The sequence below is a fragment of the Ptychodera flava genome, chromosome 18 (genome assembly GCF_041260155.1).
Source record: "Ptychodera flava strain L36383 chromosome 18, AS_Pfla_20210202, whole genome shotgun sequence".
NCBI classification, from domain to species: domain Eukaryota; kingdom Metazoa; phylum Hemichordata; class Enteropneusta; family Ptychoderidae; genus Ptychodera; species Ptychodera flava.
Genome location: NC_091945.1, coordinates 9,014,229 through 9,034,145, shown reverse-complemented (window position 1 = coordinate 9,034,145; position 19,917 = coordinate 9,014,229). Strand labels below are relative to the sequence as shown.

Genomic DNA, 19,917 nt, shown 5'->3' with positions numbered 1-19,917 from the left:
ATACAGCCACATTATACATCATTTGAAAGCTTATTATCTGTACTTTATGAAAATGGACAATGTTAAGCTTTCAAGTAGGGCCATACCCCTTAATTTACATAATTTACACGGGTATCCAATTTGCATAAATACTATGTAAAATCAGAAATTAACTGTTAGCTACTTTAAACATGCTTTTAAACTATCGAGTGATATATCAAATGAAAGGTATTTGCATGTAGAATACAACTGTGATATCCAAAGAAATATTTGAATTGATTTCACTGAAATATTTTCATATTTATATTAAAAAAATATTTTCCTCTTTTGAATTTCAATATTTTAAAAATGTTAATACATACAACCACGTCATACAGCCACATCATACGTCATTTGAAAGCTGATTATCTGTACTTCAAGAAAATTGACAATGTTGAGCTGTCAAGTACGGCCGTAGCTCCTAATTTGGATAGTTCTCATGGGTACGCAAAATACAAAAATGTGATATAAAATTAGGGATTTATTAACTACTCTAAGCATACTTTAAACTATCGAGTGATATATCAAATGAAAGGTATTTTCATGTAGAATACAAAATAGATACCCAAAGAGATTTTCAAATGATTTTATTGAATTATATTCATAATTATACCGAAAGATATACTTTCCCCTTTTGAATAACGATATTTTAATAATTTTAACACATACAACTACATCATACAGCCACATTATAGGTCACTTGAAAGCCTATCACCTCTGCTTCACGAAAATTGACGATATGTAGCTGCAAAATAGTGCCGTGATTCTTTAATTTGCATAATACACACTGGTACCTAATTTGCATGAGTCCGATATAAAATTATAAAAATCCATCGATAAGTACTCTTTACTTGCTTTTAAACCATCGAGTGATTTATCAAATGAAAGGTATTGGCATGTACAATAGAGCTATGAATTCCAAACACGTATCTAAAATATTCTTATTGAATATTTTTATTTAAATCGCGAATATCATGATTTTTATTAATATTCATAAAATTGTGCAGTAAATACGAATAATGCCCACATTATGCAAAATAAGAATAAAATATATACAAAATAAGAATAATTCAACAACACAAAAAACAAATATCGCTCTGACTGAGATTCAGAGACAATGTCTGGTTTTTATTGGAACCCAACTCGATTCATATAAAACATAAAAAATGCATCCTACTCTGAAATTTTCGAAAGCTCTTCTCAAAAAATCACATCTTTAGACCTCATTATCTATGAAGATCGTAGATGCAACAAATTAACATTCTCGACTTAAGAACACACACACAAAGCCAACAGATACCAGATTCCAGTTAATGCAATCAAACGGCAACATTCAATGATTTGTTAAAGGCAAAACATAACGATACAGTAGAACAATTATGCCACAACAACACGATACAAAATACAATATTTTTCAGATAAAAGTAATGAAGTAAAAATAAAAAGTAAAAGTAATTCTAGATCTTGTTTGATTATTACTAACTTTAGAACAATCGGATGACATTTAATTGTTATTTGATTTTCATTGAATTGCCTTCGAAACCTTGGAATCGCAAAAAGTAAGAGGGAACCAAAATATTTTCAGGTCCCTATGGGCAGATCTAAACTTTCAAGTCTCCTCTACTATCCCTCAAATTTTCGATTCCACCCCGAATTCCTCTGTCCCTCACCACCATATTTGTGAACGCAGCCTAATCACATACATATGAAATAGAAATATAAGCGTTACACCTATGGCCAAGCAACACCTACAATAGCTCGATCTCTGAATCACATGAGCATTCACAAACACAACCAGACCGATACGATAGACATTCTAGCTTCCTTACTTGAACAAACTTAACTTCAGTGAAACAACGTGGTCCAGCAGTGCACACGTTTCACCAACCGAAAATGAATTTTAAGCGACTGGTGAAGACAACTTTATTCTCGAAAGGTAGCATCAAAGGATCGCAGTGTCACAGTAGTCTTTCAACTCCAGTGCGGGTTCAGGGCAGGATACGTAGATTAGGGGTACGCATCGTCATGGCAAATCAACACTTTACACAAAGCAGCCAAACATAACCTACACAAAATTCAAACAACCATAAAATATGAACGATGTGTAGAGTTTGCTTTCTCTTATTACTTGTCACCAGTTGTGTCTGCTGTCAAATTAATCTTCCATGCACAGGGCAGTCATAACTGTGGCAACCCTTTTACTCATGACAAAACTGTTCAAGAAGAGGATGATGTAGAATTACTAGATGTACTTGAAATTCATGATACTGTATCGCCATGAATGACTTGTATCATGGATCATGCCATAACTTTGACTACAGCTTACTCTCACACAAGAAGAGCTATTCATGTGTTCTGAAGCATACATTAAACAAACAAAATATTCATTTCCAGACCTCATTTCAGCTGTTTGTTCTCCGTGTTCTGTGCACTTTTTGCACATCATAATGCATGTGGTTGCATTGATACTGATGTTAAAATTTTTGAAATACCGTTATTCAAAAGGGGAAAATAATTTTTTTCACTACAAATATGAAAATATTTCAGTAAAACTACTTTGTATATCTATTTGGATGTCAATTTTGGTTTTTACATGCAAATATTTTTCATTTGATTTATCACTCGATAGCTTAGAAGTATGTTTAGAATCGTTAATGAATTTTGAAATTTTATATTGCATTAATGCAAATTGCTTACCTATGTAAATTATGCAAATTTAGAGATACGGCCTTACTTGATAGTTCAACATTGTCAATTTTCTTGAATTAGAGATAATAAGCTATAAAAATAACGTTTGATGTGTCTGTATGATGTGGCTGTATGTGATGAAATATTTATAATATTGTTATTGAAAAGGGGAAACTATTTTTCCAATATGAATATGAAAATATTTCAGTAAAACCATTTTAAATATCTCTTTCGATATCTATTTCGTATTCTACATGCAAATACATTTCATATGATATATCACTCGATAGTTTAAAAGTATGTTTAGAGTAGTGAACAATGAATTTCTAAATTCATATTGCATTTATGCAAATCGGGTACGCTTGTAAATTATGCAAATTAAGGGCTAGGGCTGTACTTGACAGTTCAACATTGTCAATTTTCTAGTAGTAAAGATAATAAGCTTTCAAATGATGTATGATGTATCTGTATGTTGTAGCTGTATTTGTTAACATTTTTAAAATATTGTATTCAAGAGAGGAAAATATTATTGTCAATATAAATATGAAAATATTTCAGTAAAATCAATCTAAATATGTCTTGGGATATCTAAGTTGTATTCTACATGCAAATACCTTTCATTTGATATATTATTCGATAGTTTAAAAGTATGTTTAAAATAGTTAACAGTGAATTTTCTAACTTTATATCGCCCATATGCAAATTGGGTACCCGTGTGAATTATGCAAATTAAGGGGTATGGCCCTAATTGTCAGCTCTACATCGTCAATATTCTTAAAGTAGAGATAATAAGCTTTCAAATGACGTATGATGTGACCGTATGTAAGGTGGGTACATTAAACTCCTAAAATAAGGCCCTTTTTGGGGATTCGCCGCTCGCCTAATACTTGAAGTACGCCATCCGATCAGGTCATGCGGCTCCCTGCTGCGCAAGGTGGGGTCAGGCGACCTGTACAAATCTATATTAATTTGATAAGGTCGTCCATGACACCCTTTCCAAGAAGAACCATTACAAATCCTTCAGGTAAGGAATGTAGCTGTAAAGCGACTCAGCTGTTGGTCCATAGCTGTGGTGTTTTCTGACGGGATTTCTGCCTTTTACGGGCTGGTTTTGACTTTGGTGGCAAGCGTAAAAACGTGAAAGTCAAAACCAGCCCGTAAAAGGCAGAAATCCCGTCAGAAAACACCACAGCTATGGACCCTCAGCTATAAAGCGACTGTGCGATGCGAATTTCCGTACTGTCTATTATTTTAGAAGTGAGACGGATTTGCTGTCAGTAACGATGTAATGAAGTAGTACCAATAGCTCCTATTTTATCACGAATAGTAGGCGATATATTAGCTGTTAATATGTAATCAGTGCTGTGGCGTGTCGATCGCGCAGGGTCAGGACCAGGGCAATAGCTATCTTTGGCAACTCAGCTGTCTAAGACGGGGTCGGCTACATCAATGCGGGTCATCAAAAGGTCAGCCCCGCCATGTCCCTGGCGGAGTTGAACTTTCAATGACTCGCATAGACGCAGCCTATACCCAAATTACAGACAGCTGCGTTTCCACAGCTTGGGCAGTAGCCTACCCGTTGAATTTTCTACAATGTCAATATTGCAGTGTTTTAGCAGCACTAGCATACCATGAATTGACGATTTGTAGTCAATGCTACCACAGTCACCTGTTTCTAAAATTCCGCTCTGCGCCTACGCACCCATAGACATGCCTGGGAAGGAGATCTTCTTCTCAGGCAGTCTTTGGCGCGTAGGTGCAGATTTGAATTTCAGAAACAGGTGACTGTGATGCAACACTTTTGTGTACAATAAAATGATATGTAAGTTTTAATTTTGAAAAGTTGCAAATCTTGAGTAGTTACGTGCGTATTAAGTGTCAGTGCCACGCACAAACAGTGACTAGTGGCTAGTGGTATTCCCGCTGTCGTTTCACTACATTTCAATTTCGTGCGTGTGAGCGTGTGGGCTGCAGGCTGCACATAGGTGTTCGATAATGTCAGTAAACTTCATTTGAAGCGAATAAATCATGTAGTAAGTATGACTGAAATCAACATTCCAACATGGAGGTAGATTTCTACCTCTATGATTCCAAAGAAACGACGTTTGTTAAGACCTCTAAGGTGTCCTCGACCTCACAGGTGTCCCCGTGTTAAATGTCCGGTAAGATAGGGGCTAAACTGAAAGCTGACAACACCTAACGTATAATGGACGCTTTTGTTGTCAGATGGACATTTCCGAAGTCATATTAGCTGCAATACATTACAATAGTGTAATGTTCTAAGGTTTACAAGATCCAGAAAACCTTTGAACTTTGAGTATGTTATGAATGGCAAATGTTTAGAGTCTGTTATGAAATACTGTGATCTAAGTGTTGATCTTAAAGCCAACCTAGATTGGAACAGCCATATCGATCGCATTTCCATGAAGTCTAACAGATTACTTGGTATGGTAAAGCGTACTTGCAGTTATAAGTGTGACAAAAAACTATTACAGCTCTTTATTGTTCACTAATTCGTAGCCACCTGGAGTATGGGGTGTTGTTCGAACGGACTATTGTACACGAAATCTAGTTAAATTTGAAGAATACAGAAAGCAGCGACTAGATACATGCTCCATTATCCTACTGGTGTTGATTATAAACAGTGATTGGTTTATGTCAATCTTTTGCCCGTGTCATTATGCAGAAAGGTGCTTGACCTTGTGTTTAATTTACTGGACTACATGCTACGAATATACATAAACTTATTGAATTTTCATCTTTATAACATTTACAACCGTCTCAGTGCTGATTCAGCTGCATTGCCATTAACTCGCTTTAATATTCTTTCTTACCGTCACCTCTCCTTTAATCGCATGGCCAATTTATGGAATAATTTACCCGGGGCTTTGAGGACCATTTATTCAATGCTTGCATTAAACCGGGCAAATTTCATAGTTCATTTGATCCGAGTCCTCAGAACATCCACTGCTTTTGTAGTAAATGTAGACCTATGTCAATTTTATTGTTTTTGTATATTTTACGTCAGCATTTCCTTTTGCTCGTTGTGTAGTGTGTTATGAAGTCATAGTATTTGCTGATAATAAATATTTCAAACAGCACAAAATCATAGCTTGGAACAGAAATAACAACGTTAATTGATTGCGTTTTTTCCAAACATACTTTGCTTATGGAGGGATGCTTGTCAGTTAAGTACAACTCCGAAGTCAAAGATATATCAACTCTTTAAATATTCAAGTTGATATAAAATTAAGATAAGGTTACTTGTACAATTAAACAGTTGCTTCAACTAGACAAATATAGCTGGAAAGAGCAATGAGGCATACTACAGTGTTGCAGCCAGGACACGCCCTTGCGACAATGTCCCCTAAACGGAACCCTTTGTCCCGCATTCTCGCGCACTGCGGGTCACTTTGGGCGCACGCACTCTTGCGTCGACTGTGTTCCATGGGTTTAGTCTGCAAATATTATCTGTTACCGACGCTGGACTTCGTTTTGCATTATTTTGAGGCTTTCGAAGTGTTGATTAAAAGCAACTGAAACGCTGCACTTGGTGGAAGTCCGCCTGATTGAGCTCTGATTGGAGGCAGATAGGGTATACTGTTACAATTACCTGAAATTAAAGCGCAGCGACGCGGTCCTGGTAGCTTGAATTTTGTTTTGTGAAACTTATTTATAATAAAATAATAAAAAAATGATCGACAACTGATGCATGTTGTCCCCAAAATGTGCATTATGTCCCCAAAAATAAACGGTAATCGGACACATTGTACCCTGGTTTAGAATTCCTGGCTGCAACACTGGCATACTAGTGTAATCGTCAGAATTATCCATGGACATTTTTGGAGTCAAAGATATTTTTCAATTCAATATATGTTGGACAAATTGTGGACGCGTACAATAATGCTATTCGTAACTGAAAGTTTAGAGGTCACTTGGCACATTAATGAATTCACATTCCTTCAATTATGTATAAAAAAGTTTAATGTAGCTGTGACAGCATATAATTATGAGAATTATCCGGGGAACCGTTGAGGTCATGGGACACTTATGGAGTCATATGTATTCTTTTCAATATAATACTAAATATTAGAAAAATCAGTGGAAGTGTACCATATAATGATTCTACCCGTAACTAACACTTGACAGGTCTCCTGGCACAGTTTTGACGTCAAACAGATTCCTTCCAATGGCGCATGAGAAGTAGGATATAGTAGTTGGATCATATAATTGTGGAAGTTGTCCATGGCCTATGCTATGACCAAATACGGTCTTTGTGGCGTGTAGAAAATATTTGTTAAAATACTATTTTAGTGTTGCTTTGTGCCTTGTAAAATTTGTTGATTATTCCACTTCGACCCAGTCCCATGATCATGTAGTAACCGCTTTCTTGAGATTGAGTACTAGTTCTATCAAGACCTTGCTCGATTCTCGATAGTCAACATCGAACAGTCGGTATGCAGTGTCCGATTCTTTCATGTACACCAAAGGTGCTAAGTGGTTGGAATAAATTTGTGTGGACAGCGATAAAACACACGTAACACTAAAACTGACCCATGTTTGAGTAGGTGGAGCAGATACTAATCCGAAAACCTAGATTCAAGACCGCCAAAGGTATTAAGAAATTCGACTCAGAAGTTCTTCTTGTACAGTGATATGCATTATCTTTCGTTATCAATTTTATGAGGGGCTATCCTTTGAACCTTTTCATGCAAAACATGCTAAAGCAACTCAGGGAATTAAAACAATGGCGAGGGACACCAAGACATTAAACAAATACGAGCTCATACATCCACTATTGATTTACACTAATCAGAATTGTAAAAAGAAAACATAAATCTTATAAGAATATTGTGTATAATCATGATAGTCATAAGCAAAGATGCCTGATCAAAGTTATAACAAGTTAAGTTATAATAAGTTACTATAAAGTTAGTAGTCAAGAATATTGAACTCTAAATGTGTTTTTAGTTGGTATTAGGTGTTTTAAAATCATGCAGATAAATATATCATTATTATTGCTTATACGAAAACACATGTACAGCACGTACGATCCCCAGGCGTACGAGTCGATACGTAGCTCCTGAGTTGAATATTGGACGACGTTGTACTGATTAAAGTTTAAGTACGACCAGCTGCAAACAATGCTGAGTGCGTACTCAATAATCATTTGAATTTTTTGGCAAGGCGGTCGGAAAATTTAGCCGTTTATAGAGGCGATGCTTTACCTTTGACGATTTCTACGCATAGGTTTATACACATAAAGAAAATATTGGTGATACCCTCCCCTTAATTATCTTTACTGAGGCTGCTGGAGGCTGGATTTGAACACGCAAGCAATCTGTGACTTATCGCTGGTGCTCGGGTCGAGATCATCGCCACACCCCTTTTTCGTGTCGGATAGACTTGTTGATGTTCTCATAGAAATGTTAATAAAAAGTGAACTTTAGACCCCTGCTTTTTACTACCACAGCTTTTGACCCCACTTTTAAGAAATGTAGAGTTTTGACGTGAGCATTTGTCCTTTCTATACCTATACGCAAATCGTGTATGAATCATCATTGGAGTAAAGACTCACAGAGTATCAGCGTGCGTAGAACGATTACGAAGCCAGTAGCAACGTTAACACAAAACATATTTTTAGCAAAGTATAGCATTGATACTTGAATGAACTTATCCACAACCAACCATGCGTAAATTCATCGCACAAAGCGGGCAAAATTGCAACCACTTTACATACGCATACAGTTTTTACAAGATTTAATTTCTTTGAGCTAGCAATAAATGATTGCTTCAGGGAAATTTCACAATTTGAAACGTTCAGAGAGGTTCACGATTTTCTTAATCTATTACCATGGTAAGCAATCCATAGAAATATGTATACTGTGAAAGTCCCCAGCTATTTTCTAGACCATTTTCCAGTATTTCCATAATTTAAATTCATACCAACAATGAGCATGAAATAGATGTGTACCAGTCAATGATTCTAAGCACATCGTTTCTATCAATTTCGCTGTCACCCTACCAAATTATCAAGACTGCAAAACACTTGAATACATGTCAATCGGTAACGTAGAACAAAGGTCTTGAAACTGGCCTCCGCTAAATAAATGAATTTTCTTTTGTGATGTTTTCTCGTTGTCATGTTCATTGTTTGAAGATTTTACTGTTTAAACCATCTTTATTGCATGCTGTCTTAAATCTTTCAATTTTTATTCATTTTACAGTTCACTATTTTGCGTTATAACAAACTGTATGAACAGTAAACCGGAAGGCTGTTCATCACTAACCCCCTCCCGGCGTAACACCTATATGCGCTCTCTGTTTAATCCCTCTACTGTACTCCATATTTGATCGAAATAGGCATAGGCGAGGAATATTGAATCACCTGTTTATCTAGCGAACAGAAGAAAATAGGCAGGATCATTACGTTAAGCTACTGAATCACTTTAAAAGTCAAAGTTAGGAATGCTGTCATGTACCATTTGTGTGATATATATGTCACATAAATGTCACACAAGAAATTAAAGGGTGCATATAAAGCAAACCGAAAAGGAAAATCTAAACATAAATATTTATTGGATAAAAATATTAATTAGTTTCAAACCTGTGCGCAAAAAACACTGTACAGTCGACTATGCTGGCGCATTTCATAGGGACCATTTTACCATAGACTTGAAAAAAACCTTAACAGAACATAGAATCGAACTGGGTAATTAGAATCATACGATTGTCTACGCAAAGCTCATTTTTCGTTCGTGACATTTGATGAAAAGTACGGGAAAGTCGGTGAAATTTTCATACAATGATTTTACTTGACGCTTTTCGTTTGTGTTTAAGTTAACAGAAAAATAGCGTCAATGACGCTTTACTCACATTTGGTCAGCTGCGGCAGGTCCGAGCGAGTGTAAGAACAATATTTAGTAGCTTCTATGGGCCTTAGCGTGTGGTATTGATAATGTCAGGTGCATTTGAACACATTTTGATACACCGTTCATCAAATACCAAGGCGAAATACGTAATGATTGGCAACGTTACTGTTGATATGGCCACACACATACAGACCATGCGGGCTGGTATATAAAAATTAAATACAATCTATCGTAACAAAGTAAAAAATTTCTCTGGTAATAATATATTACGCAAAATTTAGGTAACCGATATATTGGAAATTCATCAAGCAGTAATGTTTAAGAGAACAACTTATTATTGGCTTGGAGGTATATTGTGGTGTTGTTTCTGTAAAAATCATACCAATGCACAAAATTCTGACTCACATTTATTAAGGTTTTCACCAAGTTTACAAGTTTGCCGCTAATTAGCATACTTTTGGCAAATAATACCATCCTAACAAATTCTCGTTTACAGTTGCGCATACATCGACAAGCTGAATACGAAGGTGGAATGATCGGGTTTCTCAAATTTTACAATTGAACCAGGGAATATAAGAGTGGATTTCCCAAAGTTTTTTTTACCAAAAAAGAAAATATTGCCAAAAATATACAAATATGAAAATTTCACCACAATTTGAAGATTCTCAGCTAAGGGTGCCCGTAGAAAGATACAAGTCAAGTTTCAAAGCAATCAAACACCCATTTAAAAGGAGATTATTTTTGATAAAACATGGAATAATTGATCCCAAAATACAAATACGATAATCTCAAATCTCAGCTCATTGTGAAGCCTCTCAACTAAAGGCATCCCTGGGAGGCTGTATACAAGTTTGAAACCAATCAGACACCAAATTTCAGAGAAGAAAATTTTTGACAAAACAGGAAAACTCGTCTGTGAGATACAAATAATAAAATTTCACGACAATTTGATAGGTCAAACTTAAGTCACCGCTTGTCAGGAAACCCGCATACTAAGTTTCAATCACATTTTACCTTTGGATACGGCACTTAAGTAACTTGTAGGATTTTGCCTTTTTACCTGATTTGCATATTTTTGATACTAAATAGTTCTTCTGAACGAATTCACATTGCAATTTCTGGGTGCGTCCGTACAGCAAACAATAAGATAGTAGGTACTAGGGTTTTTGTGTCATGTGTACATACCTACATTCGTGCACGCGTCCGTGCGTGCGCACATGCATGCATGCATGCATGCATCCATCCATCCATACATCAATACATACATACATACATACATACATACATACATACATACATACATACATACATACATACATACATACATACACACACACACACATACATACATACATACATACATACATACATACAGACAGACAGACAGACAGACAGACAGACAGACAGACAGACAGACAGACAGACAGACAGACACACAGACAGACACACAGACAGACAAACACACACACATAGACATGCTGATACCACAAACTAATCAGATAAGCTATCTTTTGTCTAAATACATATACCAAATATGAGCTTAAATGGTATCATGCCACAATTATCATGTGTGTTATTGCGAATGACAGAACCATTCAACAGCAAACAAATTTGTTACCATATTATGTTTATTAACAACTTGGCTTAATATTTTTATATTTTACATTGTAGTTCATTCTCAGTCAGCAATAATGGATTGTAAACTCTCTTCCGATAGCAAGACTGCTCACTGCACTTTCAACGACTTGTCGCAGTTTGATCAAGAGAAGACGGGTGAGTGTAACCAAGGGAAACTTTCAAGCTCTGGTTTATCTAAGGGTCTGGTTATTTTAAGGAATAAGTTATTCTCGAAAATTTCCAAAGTATTAGATGTTGAATATGAGCTGAGAAGTAATCCTCTATCTATATCCGTATGGACATATTTAAGTAGGTTTGTCCACTTAGAAGACATGCTAGGCGCCACAGATATGAACAAGGTGCCCAAATAGTACTGTTGGTGAGCAATTTGGCAGCCTTAAAAACTGTTAACTGTTATAGGCCTCGCTGAACTAACAAAGTTTATTTGGTCTCTCAAGAACAAGGGCAGAACTTTGGTGTATCATTGTCAATTTTTGACAAAGCATCGAGTTACTCTAATATGAGCAAGCAACTGTAACTACATAATGATTCGTCCGAGCGTAGATACAGGCACGGTCCCTGGTATGTTAAGGTACCTGAAAGGCCAATTTGGGACTATAAATTAGAACTCCCAGTTTACAAAAAATGCACTCTGCGACCGGCCCAAGAATGAGATTTTTCGCCAAGTTAGACCAGTCCCACATAGTTTTTTTTATAATCTGGGACCAGTCCAAGATCATGTTTTTGGCTATCTGGGACTGTCAAAGACCATGTTTATTGGCAATCTGGAACTGGTTGCACATTCACATTGCATCTTTTGATGTATAATACAGTCAGACAGAGAGTTGTTTTTTACTTGGACCATTGCTAGATGAAACTTCATCACATTTTATAAAAGGTCAATGCCTCTGGTGGTCACGATATTTATGTGGGATGATTTTTCCTACATACATTAAATTTATTCTGTTCGTTGTTTGTTTATTTCATAGATATACAGTAGTGTGTTTCAGGAGAATTAATACTGTCTGTTAGTTTTAGCAACAAGTTTGATTGCGTCATAATTCATTGCATTTTTAATAATATTAAGTATATGGCATTCTTTGGGACCTCGCCTGTTTCTTTTTTTATGAATTCTATGAAGTACGACCCCTTTTTTGGTTCATTTTTTACCCTTAGTGTGATGAAGTAAACTTTGTATTCAGATATGCTTGTCCCACTATTGCAACACACTGTTTGCTATGAATGTTGTATTAACAGCTGGTGTTGGATTTTTGTAGACCTTTTGATTGAAGTATTACAAGTCTTGCTTATGCCTCTTTACTTGAAGCAAGGTATAAAACATCTTTCGATGAAACAGATCTCAATAGAGCTCCATTGTACAGTGGTAGGAAATGCCATTGTGGTGTCTGTCTTTGGCTGGATTGATGTACTTGTATGTTTCAGTATATGTATTTATATTTGTATGTTTAATTTCAATAGTGGAAAGTAGGCGCCATAGACTTGGAAGTGTCAAGGAAAAAGTACAGGCCTATTGCAATAGATGATCCCTTTCCCACTTTATTCAAGAGTTTAGAATAAACTATTGTCTAAATGCTACGGCTGCTCGTTAGGGGTGACATATAGAAAAAATGTTGCACATCTTCAAGTTGAAAAATCTGACTTTGTAACCAGAAAAATTAATGATCGATGAACGGACATAGAGTAAAGACTTTACATTTATGGTTCTTTTATGCACAGATCAGATATACTGTCAAATGTTAATTTTTATGTATATTAGGAACAGGCTAGACTTAACACACTATCAGGCATTTTGTTAAGTCAGATCATGTAAAAGAAACATCTTGTTGGTCGAATAATCTCTACTCTCCATAATTCTAATTTTATACAATTCTCATTTTACACTAAGCCTGGGATCAAATTTTAACTGTCCTATACACATGATATGAACTTGCAGTCATTTAGTGTAAATTCTTAATCAGGGACTTGTCCCAGATAGCAAAAAATATGAACAGGGACTTGTCCAAGATTTCAAAAAGCATAACTGGTCCATGAATGAAAAAAAAATCATCCAGGGACTGGTTCCAGATAGCCGAAAAACATGGTTTGAGACCGGTCCCAGATAGCAAAAAAACACAATCTGGGACCGGTCTCAGATGGCCAAAATTACGTTCTTGGACTGGTTCCAGATGGCCACAAAACTCATTCTGTGACTGGCCCAAGAGCGCATTTTTTGGTAAACTGGGAGCCCCAGCTTGCAGTCCCTCATTGTATTTTTGGTACCTGTGCATACCTCGTAAATAGGTACATTTCTATATGAATATTCCTGTCTGCATGGAAAATGACTGTTTTCTTTATCACGGATTAAAGGGAGTATCCAGACGATGGAACTCTTAATTATTATTGGAATCCTGAAATACGCTAATAATATCTTTCTTTAAAAATTGTTTAGCTTCTGGCGTTCTCTAGCAAAACCAAGAATTGTAGTACAAGTTTTCATCACGCAGCCGCTATGCAGAGTTTATTTTAAGGATGTGCTCATTAATGCAAATTAATTAAGAGTAGTCTTCACCACTCTATTCAATCGTCTATGACCAAGATCATATCTCCAAGGAGTTTGAGAAATTTTTTTCGTGCAAGGCTGTCCCAGAACTGTCCCATATAATGCTACTTCTTTCTTTTGGCTTAGCACCGAGGATGCAGTAAACTTAAACACAAGTACTGTTGGATGGTCAGACTAGCTCCGCAATGGTTAGACCTTTACCGAAACATATCTATGATACTGTTCCCTGCATCATCATTTCCTTATGAACTATGTGCTGGCTCTTGCTCTTATTTTCCTGTGCCAGACCATTTTGTCCACTTCCAAACAAACCATACTATGCTTTAACTTTTGAGGTGAGGAGAAAGTCATTATCACTGGAATTGAATCCTTTATAATTTTCGTTAAATGAATATTTTTAACTTTGTGAATTGTCTTTACTTTTTGGCGCACATGACGAAGTATAAATGAGACCATGGGGCTTTCCTTGAACTTGAAGTCCTCTGGTTTGCTTGTTCTGTACTCTCTACATAAATCGATACTTATCGATGCCATACATATAATCAATGGCATAAACATCTTTCTGTTTGGCAGTGCCACCTCCATCTGTTGTAGCCCTCATCAGACTGTACAGTAGACATGAAACAAACATAATAATCTGATCTGCTGAAAGACCTAGTCCGGGGTTGTCAAGTGATGATGATTATGAACTCGGCAACCGGTTGTGGCACCAACATGGCAAAGTTTAGCTGCTGTTGGTAATAACTTATGTTCGAACTCTTGAGTCCTTCATTTGATTCCTCTGGTGTTTCTTGCTCCATAATTTTAAATATGGAATTGTCTCAAGGATGAGATTTGCTCTTTCCGGTAACATAAATTCCAAGGTCTGTTTGCAGCTTCTTAAACTCTCTGCTATTAACAATGCCAGTACCTGTACCTCATAAATACTGAACTTTAATTCAGTATTGCTCTTGAACACCTCCACTAGCTTAATACTTTTATTCAGTGTGAAACTGTATGGGAACGTAGTCATTTACCACTGAATCCCAGTTTCACCAACTGATCACTACTCTGTTTCAAGTCCCTTGAGCTGGCGCAATCATCTACTACTTCCAACGAGTCAGACCATTTGAATAGCCTATGAACAAATTGCAAGATATAGTCTTTCTGAACGGGTCCAACATCAAGTACAAAGATATCAGTGTCTTCATAAAAAAAGAAAAAATTGGAACAAAAGTCAGAGGCGCTGGTTTAAAAGTCTGCAGCAGCGATTGCAGGGCTCATTAGATCAGAGTTTCGAACAGAAAAAAAAACCCCAGAAAACTGCCAAAAGGTGTGGCGGCAGTTGAGCCACGCCGGTGACATCGGCTTATATTTCTAAATTCTAGTGAAATCCTGTGCATACTGAGTGCGTGCCTGTTCAGAGCAAATAACAATAAATTGACATAACGCTTCTTACACCTCGATTTCAGCCTCGATCTCTGTTGGTCACTTACAAGTTACACATGTCGCTTTGCGCGTGCTAGAATTCTGCAGGTTAAATTCGGAACGGCAAACGACATTATTTGTGCAAAATAACACGATACATGTCCTTTGCGTCATCTTATTCATGTGTGGTTCTTTAATCCGACAAACATTGGCCAATTGCTTTCACATTTTACATGAAAATGGTGAACGTGATCATTCTTGAAATTTACGACATTGACTAACGTACTGCCCTTCAACTGGCATTAGGGGTATTGAAGAGATCATATCTACAGTTGTTTCATCCCATGTGTGATTGATTGATTGATCTATTGATTATTCCATTATTGATTGATCGACTAGCTGGTCGGTCATTTTGTTGAAACAGAGTTGTATTTAAAACTACTTCTAGTATGTTGCTTCCTCACAGTCACAACTATTCTCACTTTCTCCCAATTTTCAGGTAAACTAGATCCTGTCGGGTTACTCACGGTTATAAGGCAAGCAGTGGAATCAGGATGGTCAATGCACGATACCTTTGGTTTAGCGGCTTCTATCAGTAAGGATGCTAATTTATTCCTGATAGCGAATTGTCTCGATATATATCCATTATTCTACTCGAACTTCTCAACACAGATGCCAGCTCAATGTGATGTCAGCGTCGTATACGTGGGAAGAACATCAATAGTACATGAAGTTTCTTTCAAAATCAAAGAAAGTGGAGAAGTTCTTGCCACATCATTGGCACTGGCTGTTTTTGTCAACCTTGAATCACGACGTCCCAGACCCTGGCCTGAAAGCTTTACAAACGCTTATATCGAGAAGACAACGGTTCAAAAGCCGTCTATTCATGTTCAGTTTGCAAGATTACCACCCAGTGATTGTAAGTTGTATTGCCATAAGACAGTTGTGTCCTCTGGTGATATTGATATGAATAATCATGTCGGTAATCCAACCTACATCAAATACTGCATGGATTGTGCCACGTTCGGAGCCCGTGATAAAGCATACACTCTCATCAAGGGCGATCTTGCTGATTATCCAATAACTTGCATAACATACTTTTTTTTCAACGAATCACTGCTCCATGATGAACTTATGGTAACTTCATGGGAAGACAGAGCAAAGCCTTTCAAGTTATATTTCAGCATCCGAACGGAGGAAAAGGATATTATGCAATGCACTTTCACATTCAATGTAAGGCATGTAGGATCAAACTTGTAAACCAAATAAGGAGAGTTATGCTAACTTGATTAAGAGGATGATGTCACCAAAGGTGTTTACTGGACAGAAAAAAAAGGAAGTAACCATCTGACTAATAGTAAGGCAATCGTAATCAAACTATTTCACGGTGGCATTTTACTAGTGTGTGAATTACTGCAAAAGCGTAAAATTGTGATACTTTTTCTGATGCAATGATGAATAATGGCAAAGGTATTCAGTAGTAAGCTTTGACAAGTGTATGAAGTGTCCTTTGTCAACCATTTTGGTCTATAATTTGAAACACATAATCATAATCGTAATCGTAATCATAATCTTTATTTCTTATTATAGCGCATTTAAATATCTCAATGCGCTTTACATTGCAAAAGTGAAAAATGACAACAGTGAAATTGTTCAATAAAAGTAACAGCTTGTAAAATCAAGAAATGGTTAAAATAGATCAACAAATAAAAGTCGTGTATAAAAAACTTAAAATGTTATAAAACTCAAGTATAAAATGACTTAAAAGGGCAGGTTTTTAACCCGACTTTAAAATTATCAACTGGCTGAAGTGAACGAAGGTGTGACGGTAATGATTCCACAAACGAGGCGTTCAAATTGAAAACGCTCTATCTCCATTGTAAGATGTGCGATCAACTTAACTTAACTTAATGTCCCCATTTGAAAAGGAACGCAAGGTGTGACTCGTACAACGTCTAATCAAAAGCTCATCAAGGTAAGACGGTACATGACTACAGAGAACTCTGAAAGTAATACAAAGAATTTTAAATTGGATACGTTGTTGAACCGGTAGCAAATGAAGGTGACGAAGACACACACTGGACCTGGAGTAATGTAATCACTTTTTCTCTTCCTGGTAACAAGTCGAGAAGCCGAATTTTGAATTGTTTGCAGTTTGCGTATTTCAAATGTAGGGAGGCCGAAAAGTAAACTGTTGCAATAATAATCCGAGTGAGATGTTATGAAAGCATGTATGCGTTTCTTAGTTGATGGCTGATCAAGTATATTATGGATTTTACCAATCTTCCAAAGAGCATGAGTGGCTGATTTACAGACATTGAAAACGTGTGCTGACACACTGCCACTGGAATCCATTGTGGCATCAAGATTGCGAACAGTGTCAGATGGGTGAACACTCACATCACTTATTTGAATATCACATCGAGGAACCGCGCCTACGCCTAGCACCTGTAAATTTAGAAGATTAATGAATGACTTTAGTTTTACCATCATTTAGAGCGAGCATATTGTCCCGCATCCATCCCCGGACTTCATCAACCTCAATTGAAGTTGTCGGGACTCGATATGCTTCACAAGTGATAAACGATGGCGTATCATAAACATACATCATGTATTCTAACTTATGCTTGAAAATGATATCTTCCGAGGGTGCTGTGTAAAGATTGAATAAAATAGGTCCAAGAACAGAACATTGAGGTACACCACAATCGGGAGATTATGTCTCAGACACGACTGACCAAACGCACACAGACTGCGTTCGCCCCCTCAGATAAGATTAAAACCAAAAAGATTAAATCCAACACTGTCTCCGTGATGCGAAATCTATGACACAGCCTGTGTAATAAAATATCGTGATCGATCGTGTCGAAGGCAGCAGATAAATCGAGTAAAATCAATATAACATCCTTGCGTCTATCAAGAACACGTAGAATATCGTTCTGGACTAAGAGCAATAGGAACATGTACTATGAGAAAAAAAGTACATTATATTTAGTAATGGTCATGGACAGAGACCAAAGTGAAAGTCATATACTGAGGAACAGCAAACAGGGCAAAATTTCAGGAACAGTGGAAGACAACAAACATTTATAAATCAAGTTAATTCTGACATAATTTACTATACTTGTAGGGGTGCATGGCACATCAGTCCCACTGGTCCGAGTAAAGGTCAAGGTCAAAAATATGCAAAATCAGTAAACCGGCCTTCGAAACATATTTTGCGATGACTTTGTAAAATTGACGAAATTACCGGTTGTCGGCACCTGACTGGGCCTAGGTTTCGGAGTTTGCCCGCTAAGCAAGAAAGATAAAATCATGGGAAAAGCGATTGCCATACTGTCAAACCATCGTAGGGCTGTGAGACAGTCTATAGTTCTCCCTTTTCCCAACAAGAGTTAGAACATTTAACTTTCTTTGGAAGGCTTGGAAGATTGACTTTGGAACATTATTTTCCCCCCTGCTTCAACTGAAATTATTTTTGCCAATTGTGTGAATTTTGGTATCTTTTACATCTTGATATTTGCTGTTCTTTTTGTAATTTAATGCGTTTCTCTTCATATGCCACGACAAAAAGAAAAAAGTTAACATCAAAACAGCAAACAGCATCTGCTTCAGAATGCTGAAAAGCATCCTTTAATACAGCATAATTACTGACGGTGACAAATAAGAAGTCAGTGAGGTCTCAATCTGTAAGAAAACCACTACCACTGTCAGGGATTGGCTATGTTCTAGTTAGTAGGCTAAAAGCATGTTGCACAAACCGACTTGAAAGAATCATATCTAAAGTTGAAAGGATTTGAAAATTAGACTGCAAATGCATAGAGGTTGTTTAACACTGAATTACACAATCAATCAAATTACATGGAGATGAACAGGAGGGATTGTTCCCTCTTGGTACAGAACATTTTGATTTTTACACGGTAAAAATGGGGTTATTTGGTGGCAATTTTGAGCGTTTTAGTTTTTAAAAGACTCAAAACATATTAGATACGAAATGATTTTCCATTACTACCTTGTAAACAGGGAAAAGTGAATATCCCAATAGGAAAATCTTTTTTAACTTGATGCAAAACATCAAATTATGCAAAGAAATCAAAATGCAGCTTCTGCTTATGTATATGTTACAGAAGTGCTTGGTTTTTCTGATGTTTGTATTTGGAATGCATCTTCTATTTGGATATTAACAGTGTATGCTAGAACCGTCCTCTGTTCATGCCGACTGGGCGATGGTTCTGATAGTGCCTCTGTGCACATGACAGCCGCATGAACGATTATTTAGACAATATAAGTTGGTGTGGCGTTTAGCAAATTCTTACACCCTTGTCCACCCTCGTCACATTACATTGCAAATGTTGTGCTGAAACGTGTTATACATTAAAAAAGAGAAGTCTTAGAAACATTTGATATTGAGGTTAGTATGGGGTCCACTTTATGTACAACAAATCATTTTTTTGACAAGTCATGATAAGCCTTGCACATCACTGTGAAGAACAACAATGGACACATGATATCCAGCTGCAGTGCAGGCTATGAAGACAAGCTGAATTTAGTATTCAAGATATTTTCATGTGTAAGGATCAGAAGTTGTAGAAGCACAAGAAATGAATAACGCTACTTAATGTTTCAAATTGAAAAACTTTGCAGATGTAAAACAACATCAATAGTGTGTTATAAAATATCAATCAAATCAAGGCATTAATGAAATGGCATGTAAATTCAGAAATTATGAAAACGTCGTGACCAAAGGGTGCCCCG

At 36.6% G+C, this 19,917-nt stretch overlaps 1 protein-coding gene across 1 annotated transcript; it reads left to right on the top strand.

Moving 5' to 3' along the window:
- The first annotated feature begins 3,621 nt into the window (after positions 1-3,621).
- LOC139116779 (uncharacterized) lies at positions 3,622-19,570 on the top strand. The gene is made up of 3 exons (XM_070679432.1): positions 3,622-3,730; positions 11,250-11,351; positions 15,662-19,570. The coding sequence occupies exons 1-3, from the start codon at positions 3,691-3,693 to the stop codon at positions 16,420-16,422; spliced, it is 903 nt and encodes a 300-aa protein (XP_070535533.1). The 5' UTR covers positions 3,622-3,690; the 3' UTR covers positions 16,423-19,570.
- The last annotated feature ends 347 nt before the right edge of the window (positions 19,571-19,917 follow it).